At 44.1% G+C, this 15,342-nt stretch overlaps 2 protein-coding genes across 2 annotated transcripts in view; one reads left to right on the top strand and one right to left on the bottom strand.

Moving 5' to 3' along the window:
* Window positions 1-346: 346 nt before the first annotated feature.
* T265_03257 (hypothetical protein) overlaps window positions 347-15,342 on the top strand; it is a gene marked incomplete at both ends in the record, with an annotated part of 28,270 nt that continues 13,274 nt past the window's right edge. The window contains 3 exons of the mRNA XM_009167690.1: window positions 347-594; window positions 3,712-3,838; window positions 13,182-13,204. Of these exons, the coding sequence (XP_009165954.1) occupies window positions 347-594; window positions 3,712-3,838; window positions 13,182-13,204 (398 nt within the window). The remainder of the gene's footprint in view (window positions 595-3,711; window positions 3,839-13,181; window positions 13,205-15,342) is intronic.
* T265_03258 (hypothetical protein) lies at window positions 3,053-15,200 on the bottom strand (the record flags this gene model as incomplete). Its single annotated transcript, XM_009167691.1, has 4 exons — window positions 3,053-3,367; window positions 5,187-5,216; window positions 14,620-14,631; window positions 15,171-15,200. 4 exons carry the CDS (start codon window positions 15,198-15,200, stop codon window positions 3,053-3,055), a joined length of 387 nt encoding a protein of 128 aa, XP_009165955.1.

Raw genomic sequence — 15,342 nt, 5'->3', positions numbered from 1 at the left:
TGGATGAAACTTGGTAGGGAGCCTACCAAAACGGGTAAATACGTATCCACCAATCCTGCCGGAACTGAGAGTAAATAGAACCCTAGAGGGTGATACGAAGGCGTCGAGTGTGCTTTGTAAAAGTGGACTGCCTCACGCAGTCACTTGGTCATTTCCAAATATTCGCTCTACTGAGTTGTATTCAGGTGATATCGGTGTTTGACAACTTGTCCTGCCCGAATAGGATAGGCTTTGACCTTCAATTTCGTAAGATCAAAAGCTTGAATTCTAAGCACTAGTGAAATGATGCTTTAATCAAAACCAATATCTTCTCCCTCAACACCGTTTTTTATCGTTTTTACTTCAGATGGCCAAGTGCGGGAGCGGCTATCAGATGACATTATCGTGGATACCTGCCGAGTGTGGCACAGTACCACCCAACGCTCTGGATGCAGGGGGTAAGGTCTACGTGTGTCGGGCAGAACACGACGGAGAAATTCTACCCGGAAAGTTGATGGAGTCAACGCATTCGGCGTACGTCAGTGCCAATGGGAAGGAGTACGAAAAACTTGTATACGACGCGCTGTGTCAAACCGGAGTGAGCTGTAATCATACGTGAGTTGAAGCACTGAAATCAGGTTGTTGCCCACTTTGTATTTGACGCTAAAAAATGATTCATTTGAATTTGCCGTTCTAAAGGTTGCGGTGCTTCGTAGATTGTGAGGATTCGCCGAGATTTTGATGCACGTTTCGCCCAATATTTCAACCAATCCAGAAGCACTGTGTACCTGGAAATCACCATAAGCGGGAACTTCACCAAGCCCCCGTGGGTGACCTCCCGCATAGTAGTTTGAACGATTATCGGTTCAGCTACGAGCACGCGGCTGATCAGTAGTGTGATTAACTGGTACCTAGACAGGATGCAGTGTTGCTCATCCTTCAGTCACGGGATCCCAATCATGTGATCACAAGTCTCGACCGACTCTTCGAGTAACGACCTCTCCAATTAAGCTGAGAAGAGTTTCTCGGGATTTCAGCATAGATTGGCTTCACTCACAGGACGAAATATCCACCAAAATTTCAAAATCTTCTCACGATTGCAAGAATCAATAAATTCACCCAATGTGCGCAGTATCCGTGTGAGAAGTCGTCACTCGGGTTCGAGTATTCGGACAATACGTGACCACGTGATGTAGTTTTCGTGACTGAAGGCCACTCGAAAGGTCGAAGCTGATTTTCCGTTAGGAGCAATGAACTGTGTTCAGTGTTAAGGAAACTTTGCTCAATTTTTTAATTCATGGAACTGTTCAGCATGTGACGGATTCCAATGAGTTTACTTGCCGAAATTTGCTACTCTATTTTGCAAACCCGCAGCCTACTTGCTCAAGTCATTCATTTCGAGGTGTGTTGCCTTTTGTCAGTGGAATTCCACGGAACTCGAGGACGAAGCAGTTCACTAGTTGCTTTGCTATTCGGTTCTCTTACAAGAATAAGTGTCTCTGTTATATCTGCTGATTTGTCAATCAGTGGTGTCTGCTGCTGACCCCCTTCAGTGCCTAATGCCGGAGCAAAAAGACTCACAGAAGGAAACACAACCGCCATATTCCGAACAAACCAGTATGAGAGCGTGAGTGCGTGCGAGTGCAAGAGCAGAAGTTACAACGGCCCCACGCTATTTACAGGTGACTTTCTGACATTGATCCAAGCTGTTTGATAGGCGTTAATGAACACCCATCAACATCGATCATGCCTCAATGAAATTCCTGAACGCTGATCACATTCGGTCGTGCTTCTGTGGCGTGCAAGTACGCTCATCAGCTTTCGCTGAATTGACTGAATGATTGACTGGCCTGGATGCTTGCCGGCTTTCCTGTTGAGTTTTTGGTGGAACAGTAGGTTCCGGGCGTTCTGAGGTTGCTTTCAGGAATCTGACCTTCTTGATAGTTTCATCATCCAAGTGCTCGGGGCTGTTTGAACAAAATCGTGCATGTGTTTCTGCCGATGGTCAACTCCAAGCTGGAATGCCTGAATGTGACCTTGAACAATCTAGGTGACAAATATAGCCGTATAATTTGCAATAACATAATATTGATGGGGTTCAGAACTCAGCGGATTATGAATTTATCACCAAGATAAACAGAACCTGGAGCATGGAACGACAACCAAAAGAGATGACGAGTTATCAGAGCGAAATTGTTTATTTCATACGCAAAGATACTTATGCGAATATTTACGAATCTGAGTCCGGAAATATATGATGGGGCTCATTCTTCCTGCAATTACATTAGCATCATCACTACTAACAGCAGCATGAGATGAGAGATGAGAGGTGTTTCACTGCCCTACAACCGTGTCCTTGTGCGTGAATACAGAAGGGAGGGATACCGCTAACATCCTACATGCACACTCTAACATTCAGCCAGGTAATCGGGATAGAATCTGACAGCATGGAAGCACTTACATCGGATAGATGCCATATCATTTAGTACAGTACAGAGCAGGCCAACCGAACCACAGTCTGAAAGGCGAACCTCACCCCGACGTCCCTTGACGTCCTTCACTCCCTTTGATCCTGTCAGATTTTGTCCACCCAGCAACGTCCCTTGACGTCCTTCACTCCCTTTGGTCCCGTCATATTTTGTCTACCCGGTACTCGGAATTAGGCACTGAAAAACACCGATCATCCAGGCATTGGCTTAGCCAATTTAGCTTGCAGTGTTGGAGTGAACTGCCGTCTGCTCTACCAAAATCCCGCATCCTGATCACCAGATCCCAGATTCGTTGATTCCAGCCGATTTGATGTGTAGTTCCGAGGCATCAGTGGTCACATTCTCGGGGGGACTTTCCTCTGGAGAAGAATGAGCTGGCACATTTTGATCACAATGCATATTATTTTCCACAAGCCTCACTCCAAACCCCTAAGAAGTCTTACTCGTTGGTACATGGGCTTAAGTCCCTCAGCTCAGTTCGCTGTCTGAACTTCCCAAGCTAGTGTTTCAGCAGAAGAGCCACCATAGGTGCACAACGTGTATTGTACGTCCAAAACCGGGTAAAAAAAACACCACAGTGCACCTTATATGAAGGAGATGAGGTCACAGACTTCTGGAATTTCCAACGTCTTCTGGACGCAGCATTCGTAACCGGCCTTTGGCGGAGAGTGAACCGTGTTCGATTGTTCGATCCATAATTTCGGCCAATCACAGCTCATCTGGATGCTGGACCGGCAAGCAGCCCTGGCTTGTGTGGCCAGTCGTGTGCCTAACTGCGGGACAGTAAAGCAGTTTTGGTCGCGGATTCCGCCTGACTGTCTGTAATGGGATAAACTTGCTACTGCAACCTGAGGGAGCATTTCCCACTCGATATTTCCCCACTCGATATGAATGCCTGTCTGTCAAATTGAAAAAAAAGAGTTTACAAAAAGTAAAGTATATGAGCTGACATTTCCCGTCAGTTGCTTTTTTCACACAAGAATGGAGCGGGACTTGTGATAATGAACTTGCGAGCGAACCGACCGCAAAGTTAGTGGTTCGAACCCAACCACTGCATCTCGACTGCTCCTGTCTAGGCTTGGGAAAACTGGCACTGTCTCAGCTCTTTGGGCGGCACGCGGTCTGGGCATTGACTGGGGTCTCACACGTTATTGTTGACTTGTTAATCTGATCTGAAGAGTAAAGGTAAGGTCGACACATACTGAAACGTTTCTTTTCCAAATTTTCAAACGGACGACCATAGATTTGAATGGAAGAAGGACGGTGATGGAAAAATACCGGAAAACTCTCTGGTGGCAGGCATCACAGTGAACAAGGAACCCCTGTACGTCGCGCGGATTTATTTTGATGGTGAATATATTGTTGGAAAAGTGAGTTGACCAGTATGAGGTTTTCTCTAACTCACCAGCTCTTCCAATCTTATCAGAAAAGGGAGACTAGCCTCGAAGTACTGGTTCTAGCTGATGGGTAATGCCATCTAGGTCTGTCAAGACGGGGTAGTTTCCTTCTGAGGGTGCCTGTCTTTGAGATTGAACCTACTCCTCTTTGCTGGCTTCGTACTTAAAATGAGTTGTAGACACAATTTTCGGATCTTAAAACCGTGGTGCAGCTTTTCCAAGATTTCTCAACACTAGGTTAGCCAAACTGTCTTGTGTAATCCACACTTTTGTGGACCACAGTTTTCCCAGTGCCTTCTCAATACCGTGAAACCGAGTCCAGATAACTGCTTGATGACCTGATGCGCTTAGCTAAACCAGAAAGCCAATGAACGTGCAAATCAGCTGATCTATTGATCACTGACGCCTACAGGAGTGTCGCGTGCAGCCGAAAGAGCTCACGTGACAAGTTCTAGGCGGGCAAAAATGTGATGCTAAAAATATAACTCATCTATCAAGGGCAAGTGAAGAACAGTCAATTAAATCTGTACCAGCGAAAACGGTTATTCCATTGGCAGTTATATATTCCAGTTATGTTCGGAGCTGGTTCTCCCAGTCCGCATCTCCATTTGAAATCGAACAACTTCGATATTTAGCAATTTCGCTTGAAATTTAACAGTACTTCCTAATGATCTATGTTCTACCTCAGTGACATTTTTGTGAGAATTAATTTCCGTAAGTATATCAAACTAGGAATCCAGAATTCAGATCAGCGTAACGAGTAGCACGTATGTATTCGAACTGGCATCTAAGTACAGTATATGTAATATTAAAACAAGAGAATAATGAATAGAGCAATGAACAGAGTATCAGTCATGTTCATCACAATTTTGTTGCAGTTGGTGAATCTTTGTTTTGAGAATTTTGGCATTATTTCGGAATTGAACGCCCTGTTCCTCACATACCCGCTGAGCACAGTCTGTCGTAATTCCCTCGGACAGACTCTGTCGCTAGCAGAGGCCACATTAGGGAAGGTGAATTAGATATAGTGTAGAACACAAGTTCCGATAAGTATCCTGTGAATCCAGGGCTGATGGCTCAACTGTTGTAGACGTATTCCTGTGGAATTATAAACGATCGCGCAGTTTGTACATTCCACTTTCGTATCACTCTTGTGCAGTCGTGCTCAAGTGTGTGCACTTTCAGGTTCAGACGCGTCCAGCGTGGTAACATGCTCCCCTCGCATGCCAGACCTCGACAGTGAGATGCATTGCCGATAAACGCTAATGGAAGAGAAACTTGTGTCCAGTTTTTCCCTCACCCCTCTCTGGGGTGTACTCACCGGGACAATTGCTCCGGGACACAAGGAGGACTGTTCAGACAAGAGTGATGTGAAAATGAATGCCAAAATAATGATGTAAGCAGACGGTTAGTCTGAATAGAAGTTAAGATTTACTTTTCATAAAGCAAACTACTCATAAGGTTGCTGAAAACTCTTCAACAGCCCACGACCGGTTTCGCCCTTCCATTTCGGGCTCATCAGGTAGGCGCAGTCCCTGAGTTCCTATCAACCTCATGTTCTACTTGAACCCAAATTGGACTGTTTTCGAGAAATACACTCATTTGCAAATCAATTTGGTTGTCACGAGGGACTCAACTGAATTGACCCTGTTCGACAGTAGAAGAAATTTTGTTTCCAGAGTCCGGTTGCCTAAACATGAGATGCAGCAGTCTTAAAAATGTAGCAACGAGTGATATCTATTTAGCCAGAAACAAAGGAGTTAAAGTTGGAGCATGACACGGGAATGACTTCTACCAGGTGAATTTGTGCCACGATATTCCAATGGAGACACTATTCGATGGAGTTATCCAAGGCAAAACAAAACAAATATCGAAGTAAACCTAAATCTAGTTAGTGTTGACATGAGATTTGATCCCAGCTCTAAAATCACCCGTTTTCGGGTGATTTTTCGAACAATCTGGACCTCTGGAATATCACGCTCACTTCTTACCAGTACGATTGACTAAACAAAACAAACGAGAGGCTCACCTCGGATTCAGTCGAGTGTTCTAGTAAAATTTAAGGCGTCTTGAAACGAATGCAATTCGCCAAGGTTGATTGGAAACTCTTCGGCTGAGCCCATCCGGTAATAGCGGAGTTTTCAGCAACCTTGTGAGTAGTGCGTTACATCAGGTTTCGAATGAAGACGGGATTTCGGAGCTTAACTTTGGTTGTCTCTAAACAGCGCACCAATCCGCCACAGTTCGTGACTTCAGACAGTATGCGATATAAAGAGAGTCATCTTATTTGGGAATAGCAAGCCAAAATTGTTTTTGATTGAAACTCATCGATTTCGGCACCCGTCTTTTCAAAAGAGATTCAGGAAGACAAACAAAGTTATCCGGAGCGCGTCAAGGTACATCCGTAAAGAAACGAGAAAGGCTGATATGACCGGGTGGACTGTGCGCTCCTGACCTGAAGAGCGAAAACCGTGACTCACGTGATACAACATGTGACAGTACTGAAGACAAAACAAACGGCAATGGTGTGGGCTGAGATGCTGACCAAAGTCCGCTATCTCGATTACTGCGAAAGTCTTTCATGACGTCTTGATAGATCTCGCTTAGAGGAAGAAGCCATGATTGTCTTTCAGACTTCAGTCATCCAATCCACTGGTTTTATCCCAGCTCAAGTGAAAACGTCTCGAGATTCATTTTGAGGAAATCGCGCATTCTCCCGTGCTGATCAGCCGATTCCAGCTCTGTTGTGTTGACGGAAGGAATTTGCAGATCGTGCTATTGAGACCTTTAGTAGTAAAAACTGTTGCCGTTTTTTACCGTCATGACGATATGAGCACGCCACTTATCACTTCTGGTAATTTCTCATAATTTCATTCCTCTATCTTGCAACTACAATGATGCCCATTTGAAACATTGCTGAGATATTCGAAAAAAAGGAGTAACCTTTGTCCTGGCACAGCTACCGAAGGAGCTAAGTAAACCTGTTTAAAAGTCGCCCACCTTCCCCTTTACCAGTGTGAAAAACTGACTGTTTGAACCAAAAACAAAGTTGCAACAAGGTTTCTTTTGTCCATTTTCATATTTTCAGAAGGCTGTGGTAAACATTTTGCGGATTCATGTCAGCTTTTGCGACAAACTTTGTGAAATTCACCCGCCCAAAATCATCTGTTTTCAGCCCTAGCTAAATTAAAATCGGCGTAGTGCTTAATGCAAGAATCTTCATGGTTCACACTGAAGTGCCGTACTGAGCGGGCGAATTGAAAGTTTTTCGTTTCAACACTGCTGCACCCCCCCTCAATCTGCTATCCACATTCCGCAAACCGTACGACCGCTCAACAGGCTGAGCACCTCTCATCAAACTCAGCGTGTCTTGAAAGAAAGCATGGATTGAAAAAAAGAGTCGCGCTTTGTTTTCTGCCTCGTAAATGTTGCGGGTTTTTCTCCTAGAAATAATGAGTTCCAGAAAGTTCACTGGTTAAGGCGCAAACATACCAAGCGCAAGTTTCGAACTCAACTCCGGCATCTCGACCGCTCCTGTACAGGCTCTGTCTGCCAGGCAGTACCTCAAACCTTGTGCCAGGTGGGGTGGCACACATTTGCCGAAAAGGTATTACGTGTAATGTTGTGCCCAATTAAGTATGATGACTCTTTGGTACAGTCGCTTTGCCTGTTCACTTTTTTTCAGGTTTCACTTTACTTCCTCAACAGACTTAAACAAATGCATTATAATCCACCTTTTAGGTTCACGAAAGTCATGGATGTGCTTACTTCCCCTACAAAGGGAAAGAAATACCCGCAGACGAGTACGAAGTTCTGGTCTGGAAGGAGCATTAGGCTCGCACTGCAAATGAACCGTTCTGTTGACCGAAACACCATTTCCAGATTATATATATACCTTCAGATGTAAAAAACCATCTTCTTATGACCAGGAGGGAAGGAATATGATGTTTCCTCATTCTTACGACACGTAAAACGCCAAGGACGATAGAACTTACGATGTTTGATTTGCTTGGGAACGTGTGTGACATTCCTGTGGTCAGAAAAACGCTTGTTCGATGGTTGCAATTGTAGTTCAGACCAACTTGGTTTCAGCCGTGGTTACATTTTTGAGTTTCTAATTACCTAAAGCATGAAGGTTATCCTTGAAAGGTTATCCTTGAAGGTTATCCTTGAAGGTTATCCTCGGGAAGTTATTTGAAATTGTCGAAATCGTGTCACTTAAAATTTCCACATGCTGGTCTATTCTAGAAAATCGAGAAGCACTGTACGACTGTTTCTCCTTTCTGAAGAATCATCAACGGTGTGAATCTCACGAATATCTAGTGGGAAGTTTCGAACCCACGACCACATTGATTGAACTTGCAACCGCTTAGCCACGAGCGCTGATCAGCGGTGCGATTCTCTCCCACACGACGTAGTGCCCGCGTCCTGCAGTCACAGACACAACATCACGTGATCACGCAGTGACTGAATCCTCGAGCGGCGACCACTCAAATGGTCTTACTCATTTTTTGAAATTATTCTCCCTCTGAACTACTTATGGCTCGTCAGTAGCATGAGATTTGATAATTTTTAAGTGTTCATCTCATCCTGTTTAGGTGGGAAGCGATAGGAGAGAAACACTGAATTTTGCATCGATGAAGTGGAAAATCATTCCTTGGTGGTTCACATTCCTTTGGCTAGGGGAAATAGCCCTTTTTCGAGAGAAACACCAATCAGAATAAGGGATTTTTTGTCCTTGTGTTTGAGGGAGTCTCCCAGATGTGGTCTGAACTCCATTTTAAGCTCAGTCTGTTCACTGGTAGAATATACACTTGCTCGATAACATAGTTGGTCGCTCACATTATTTGAGTAGCCTGCTGTGATCCCGTCAGGATAGGTGATTTCATAGAAAAGTACGTCCTTTATAGGTTTCAATCGATCGTTCAATCTGACTTTGTTGTTTGAATCTTATTTTATTCATCCAGACTCTGCTGTGTCACTCAAGGTCATAGCCCTGCTAGACACCTGATAAATACCACGCGGAATCCACTTTGTCCACCTGCTTTATCGAGCGGCAGGAATAAATTTATTGATCCAAACAGCATTGGTATGAGCTAACCACATTCGATGGGGATTGGTAGATTAAATCAATTTTGTGCACTTTTGAATATGGCCGTTACCAGGTCCTACATACGCAGTTATCGATTAGTTCTGCAATCAATATACCCGTAGCCTTGTACCAATGCAGTTGCAAAGTTATATATTGCTGTCACGCGGTGGTTGAGTTCGCATTAGACTGCAATCGGTTGGCATCTGGATGCATTATGATCTGCAGTCGTCGCACGGTAAACTGAGTTGAAGACCTCGAACAAAGTATATCCTGGTAGGTTGAAGTGTCCCTTCAATGGGTTAAAGAAGACCCGATGAACTTGCGAGGTGAGGTAAATTCTCGCCTGACTGTTCATAGCCACCAACGGTGAATGGCCTGCGGGCAGTTTTCGGCGATCCACAATGAATTTTGAATGCCAAAGGTGTTTTTTTGTGAACGATTTAAACTTGGAAAGCTTGTCTCAAAAACAAAGTCAAACTCCTCAATTTCACTTGTTTTGCGCTGGACTCTAAAAGCTGCTAGAACGCAGCTTATAAATCAACTGGAAGTAAGATGTAGCGATAAGAAATCTTGAAAGTATTCGGAGGGGAGTATCGATGACGCCATCTTGTTTTGCTGTTTTTAAAACATTCTTCTCAAAGGGTAAAAATTGGTAACACCTGGTGACTCCGCTGAATACCTGTGTTACAAGGCTGAGACAGCTGAAGAGAAATCTCTGTAAAACCTCTGAGTTTCTTCTCAACACTTCTGTCCGCCAACGTTTGAAGTCGCTTACTTCCGCATCTTTGAGGAACAATTTACGTCGGAGACAAACCTGGAGGTTATATTCCCAAAACTGGTGATCGGAACTTGCAGGTTTTTCTGTATTTTTCAAGTGAGATCGGAAATAACCCACGGGCTGCCACTGTGACTGTTTGCTTGCGATTTCTACGGAACCGAACCAAGCGTGCGTGAACTGCAGTCTCACTGGTATACATTACGACTTAAAATACAATACGTTCTCTGTAGATATGTTCCATCTGTGAATTTCGGCGTGTTTTAATGGTCCTCGGTGAACAAGCGTTTTCCCTAAAGATTGTCAGCACCATTTAGTTGAGAGATGACCGAACCCAATTGGGATTTATTTGACGGGAACATACTACTCATAAAGTTGCTGAAAACCGACCGATGTTTTATTCTCTTAAGGTTATTCGTGTAGGCGCAGTCCCTGAGTTTCTATCAGCCACCTATCCTGCTTAAACATAAAACGGTAGACGACCGGGTAATTGAACTGATCCTAATCCGAGATTCAGCTCGGTGGATTAAACTGGAATGTTGAATCCTATTTTTCTTGAATTCGGAAGTTCAAATACCCGAATGAATACGAGTGTTAGTCGTCCTAGACTCGTCAATTTTGCATTGCAAGTTGGACCTATGAGAGAAGAGACCTTCAGTTAAGTCGAGTTCATTTCAGTTGGATTCAGTTCAGTTCAGTTCAGTTCAGTTCAGTTCAGTTCAGTTCAGTTCAGTTCAGTTCAGTTCAGTTCAGTTCAGTTCAGTTCAGTTCAGTTCAGTTCAGTTCAGTTCAGTTCAGTTCAGTTCAGTTCAGTTCAGTTCAGTTCAGTTCAGTTCAGTTCAGTTCAGTTCAGTTCAGTTCAGTTCAGTTCAGTTCAGTTCAGTTCAGTTCAGTTCAGTTCAGTTCAGTTCAGTTCAGTTCAGTTCAGTTCAGTTCAGTTCAGTTCAGTTCAGTTCAGTTCAGTTATAAAATATATTATAAAAGCTAGTTCAGTCCCAGTAGTTCTTTCAAGTGGTAGACTGCGTCAGCCAATACGTTTTTGGTTCAGTTCAGTTCAGTTCAGTTCATTTCAGTTCAGTTCAGTTCAGTTCAGTTCAGGTCAAACCAGGTCAGGTGAGGTCAAGTCAGATCGGGTCCGGTCAGATCGGCTTGTGTCAGGTCAGGCCAGGTCGTGTCAAGCTAGGTCATGTCAGATCCTCTCAGGTCAGGTCACTTCAGTTGAGTTCAGTTCATTTTCGTTTTTCGGCTCACAAGCCATGCATCGCAGGGAAGTTGTTTCGGCTGCCACAGTTTCATTCGCCGAGGAGAAGACAATGACAGGAGTTAAGCGCTACACAAGACCACCCCTGACTGTGTTCACAGCGAACACGACTCTAACTAAAGAACGTCCCAGTAATACTTTGATTCCAGAGGTGTTGCAGGCAGTTAACTAAGTTACAAGCAACATATCAATCGCGAATTGGGAGAGGAAAGGTGGCAACGGACATCTCGATGTGGATAACTTGGGAGAGAAGTTAACGTCATCGTCAGACACCACCACAGTTTCTGACAACTGGCGGAGTCAAAAGCAGGTTATAAATAGAGAACGGTGATTTTTTTGACAGTTAGAAGGAACTACGCATTTCCAGCCCAGTCGCGTTCAAGATACTGACTTCAATGCATAGCTCCCTTCACAATCCTCCCACTTAAAAGTCCACTAGCAGTGCCGTATTTACGCACTAATTTATCAGCTCCCGCCTACAATGCACAGCTCTCTACCCCAACTCCCCTAATTATCGGGTGAACGAAAGTGTGGCAGCTACAACCACTGTACGACAAGTACGCGGTTCTTACAGATGACAGTGATGATGTTGATGACGAGTACTTGTTGGAAACTGAAGATAGGATTTATGCCCAACATTGGATCAACCTTCGTACGAAAATACCAGATACCACCTTGAAAGCTGCCATTACTAGACTGAGGTGGTTTTCACGTGATCTCGTTGCGAAGTACCGTCGAGGAGCTCCATTCTGTCGGTATTCTTTCTTCACTGAAAAGACGTTAGAGTAAAGTCATCCGGATAGCCACAAGAGACACACCACCTTCTTCAAAAAGTGCAGGAAGCGGCCCATCGGGATCGGGTGTTTTGTTGCGCTGAATCAATTAGATTGCACACTCGGCTACCGCCATCGATGGCGGACTGGTATCCACGTTCCCCTAGTGTTCCGCTGGTCACTTCGGAGTTAAGCTCGCGGGGAATGCCTTCGAAATGCCCGTAAAATTGTTAGAGACTATGTCTTTGCGAATAAATTCAAGTCACATATTTTTTGAAGATCGTTTCAATAGAACCCACGCTCATCTACCCACTTGATTAGAAGACAAAGATGGGGCGTCGAAAATTTAAAAAAATATGGTAAAAGTTTTGCGCAACAGAAAGTCGGAACTGGTATAATTGTGCAGATTTAGCAGTGCAAATATTTTTGCGTGTTTTTCAGCATAACCTGGCCACTCATAAATTGGACTATACGCAAGTAATTTGACTGATGTCTGAGTGAGAACAGGTAAAAAAAATCACAGGTATTGAACTGACCGGATTCAGTCAGTTTGGTTTCGACTAATCTGGCAAAACGTCGATTCAATACGAGTGTCTACACCGTCACCCGTTGTTTGCTGTTGAAGAGGCCACGATGTCGACCGACTGTGCCTTTCATTAGCTCTTCTGACCCAGGGCTTATAGGGTCAGCATGGTGACCCTTCGAGGCCACTGGTGTCCGCTGGTGATTGGCTCCAATTGGAACGAAACTAGAGTCCGGTACAACTCTTAGCTTTTAGTGTGGCCTCATCAGAATAATTGGAGGTCAGCATGGTGACCCTTCGAGGCCACTGCTGTCCGCTGGTGATGGGCTCTAATTGGAACGAAACTAGAGTCCGGTGCAACTCTTAGCTTTTAGTGTGGTCTCATCAGAATAATTGGGTCAATACGAAAGGCGGAGGACTGTCCAAACGACAGAGGACGCAAATTCTACAGATTCCGCAACCACCCACAAATTGAGTGCTCATTCTTTCATGCAAAGTACCGAGAGTTGTTGCAAGTGGACCACAACCAATACGGAGCGGGGTCCCGATCTGAAAGGCTACTGGTGATAGTCAAAAACAGCCCCTCTGAAACTACTGTACATTCGAGGCAAACATTCAAAGAGGATGCGTTTAGCCGTTTGCATATTTCGATGTATGCGCCCTCGCTAAGTGGGTCACGCTGTCCAAAGATGGATCGATTTTACGCCATTTATTTGCCTACTTAAATCTCGCAAGTAGCTACGTTATATTTCGATGACATTCAGTAGGGCTTTGAAAGTGCGCCTCAAAACTTGAGGAATTCTCAACGAAATACACTTATTTGCAAACAAATTTGGTTTTGCGAGAGACTCACCTGAAACTCAACCGAATCTCTTGTTTACGATGTTTTTAGGTGATAGATACAGCTAGTTCCTGGTGAGTCCCTCCAAAACCAAAGTAGTTCGCAAATGAGTGCATTTCGCTAATTTCGTGCAATTTGGTCTCANTTGCAAACAAATTTGGTTTTGCGAGAGACTCACCTGAAACTTAACCGAATCTCTTGTTTACGATGTTTTTAGGTGATAGATTCAGCTGGTCCCTGGTGAGTTCCTCCAAAACCAAAGTTGTTCGCAAATGAGTGCATTTCGCTAATTTCGTGCAATTTGGTCTCAGGTAGAACCTACGTTTGGCGGGAGCTTGGATACTGCGCCTGATAGATGAGGCCAAAGAAGGGCAAAACGATCGTGGGCTGTCAAAGAATTCTCAGCAACCCTATGAGTAGTGTATTACGTTTATTGAGGACTTCCATTTTTACGACATCCTTAATTGTAATCCAGGTATGTCTGGTCAGTTTTAAACAGAGGTAAAGAGTTATTTATTGATGAAAAAGCCAAAATGCATGACGATAGACACTGATTCATCCCTAATCTGGCTGCATAAGGGAGTCAATAGAAATCTTTTAAGCTACGGAAACAAAATATTCTATACAATATTATAGATAACACTATGCATTCGCTAATTTACAAAGCAACAAACTCAGTGCTCCTGTGAATGTGCAAGGAATTTTGCAAAAAACATGAATTCAGCGTTCATATCAGAAGAAGGAAGCCAAAATTCCGTACCAAGACACTGGTTTAATCAGATCGCAGAAAACTTATTCTGGCTCAATGGAATTCTGGGTTTTAGTAAAGACATCAAACATGGCGTCATCTTCTCCAAGTTTTCTTATGGAGCTGGATTGATTTTGAGCAATGTTTAGTACCCTCGTGAAATGTCTTGGATCCACTGCACCAGGAGCGGTGGACCATTCTGACTCTTCTCATTAGACGAACACTCACCGTAACGTGGTCTCCACGAGTTATTCACCTACGGGCCGGTCAGAACGTTGATCCACCAGTATTCCCGTAGAGGCCTATACAGTCTGTGATCCAGCAGAAAACAGAATGACACTGACAATAGATTTGAACATCATTCCAAATTGCGCGGTCGACAGCGCGAAAAGTATGCATCAGAAATTTGGCTGTCATTCGGTATCTCTGATTAACCCGGTGGATGAACAGTTTGAGCTGGACGTTGGTCTGGTCACATCAACCACATATCAAAAATTCACTGGTCAGTCGGGCTGTCATTAGTTTGCACAGAAATTCCTTCCGATTTGTAGTGCACTACTCATAAGGTTGCTGAAAACTCCTCGACAGCCCACGACCGGTTACGCCCTTCCACTTCGGGCTTATCAGGTAGGCGTAGTCCCCGAGTTTCCGACAGCCTTATGTTCTACTTGAAACCAAATTGCACGAACTCAGCGAATATAATCTCATTTGCAAAAAAATTCGGTTCTGCGAGAGACTCACCTGGAACATTGCCTGGAAACGTCAAAAACGAAAGATTCAGTTGGGTTCCAGGTGAGTCTCTCGCAAAACCAAATTTGTTTGCGAATGAGTGTATATTTGCTAATTTCGTGAAATTTGGTTTCAATTAGCACATAAGGTTGATGGAAACTCGAGGATTGTGCCTACCTGATGATCCTTAAGAGGGCGAGACCGGTCGTTGGGTGTCGACGAATTTTCAGCAACCTTATGAGTAGTGCATTATGAACATAGGATTTGCCCTTATTTGGGGCTAAAATGTGCTTACTGCCAAGCCAAGTGTGTAAGGCTCGATGTGAGAGATCATTCTATGCAAATACGAACACAAAATGTTCTATATATTTGATGCCCAGGCTTCAATTGGCGAACAGCAAGAACAGCAAGTTGTTCACGTGACCAGCTGACTATTTCAAACCAGCATATCGATCCATATTCACTGCTACCCACGAGTAGATGACTGTTCACTCCGACTCTATGGATGACTTGGGGGCTACCTAATAGACACCAAATACAACGAAAAACAAATGTCCACCCACCTGTTCTGGGACGAGTAGTTTTCCCCACATTGTCGGCCTAATTTTCCATGTAATAATGGACCTGCGTTTTAATGAGTTATGTGTACAGGAGCAGAATCGGTGAGTCAAAAAACTGACGGTCTTTCTAGAGAATTTTCTTTGTTTCTGTTTTAAGAGAGTCACCTGGGAGCGA

Source organism: Opisthorchis viverrini (assembly GCF_000715545.1).
Source record: "Opisthorchis viverrini unplaced genomic scaffold opera_v5_45, whole genome shotgun sequence".
NCBI lineage: Eukaryota > Metazoa > Platyhelminthes > Trematoda > Opisthorchiida > Opisthorchiidae > Opisthorchis > Opisthorchis viverrini.
This window is presented reverse-complemented; position numbering and strand designations above follow the sequence as displayed.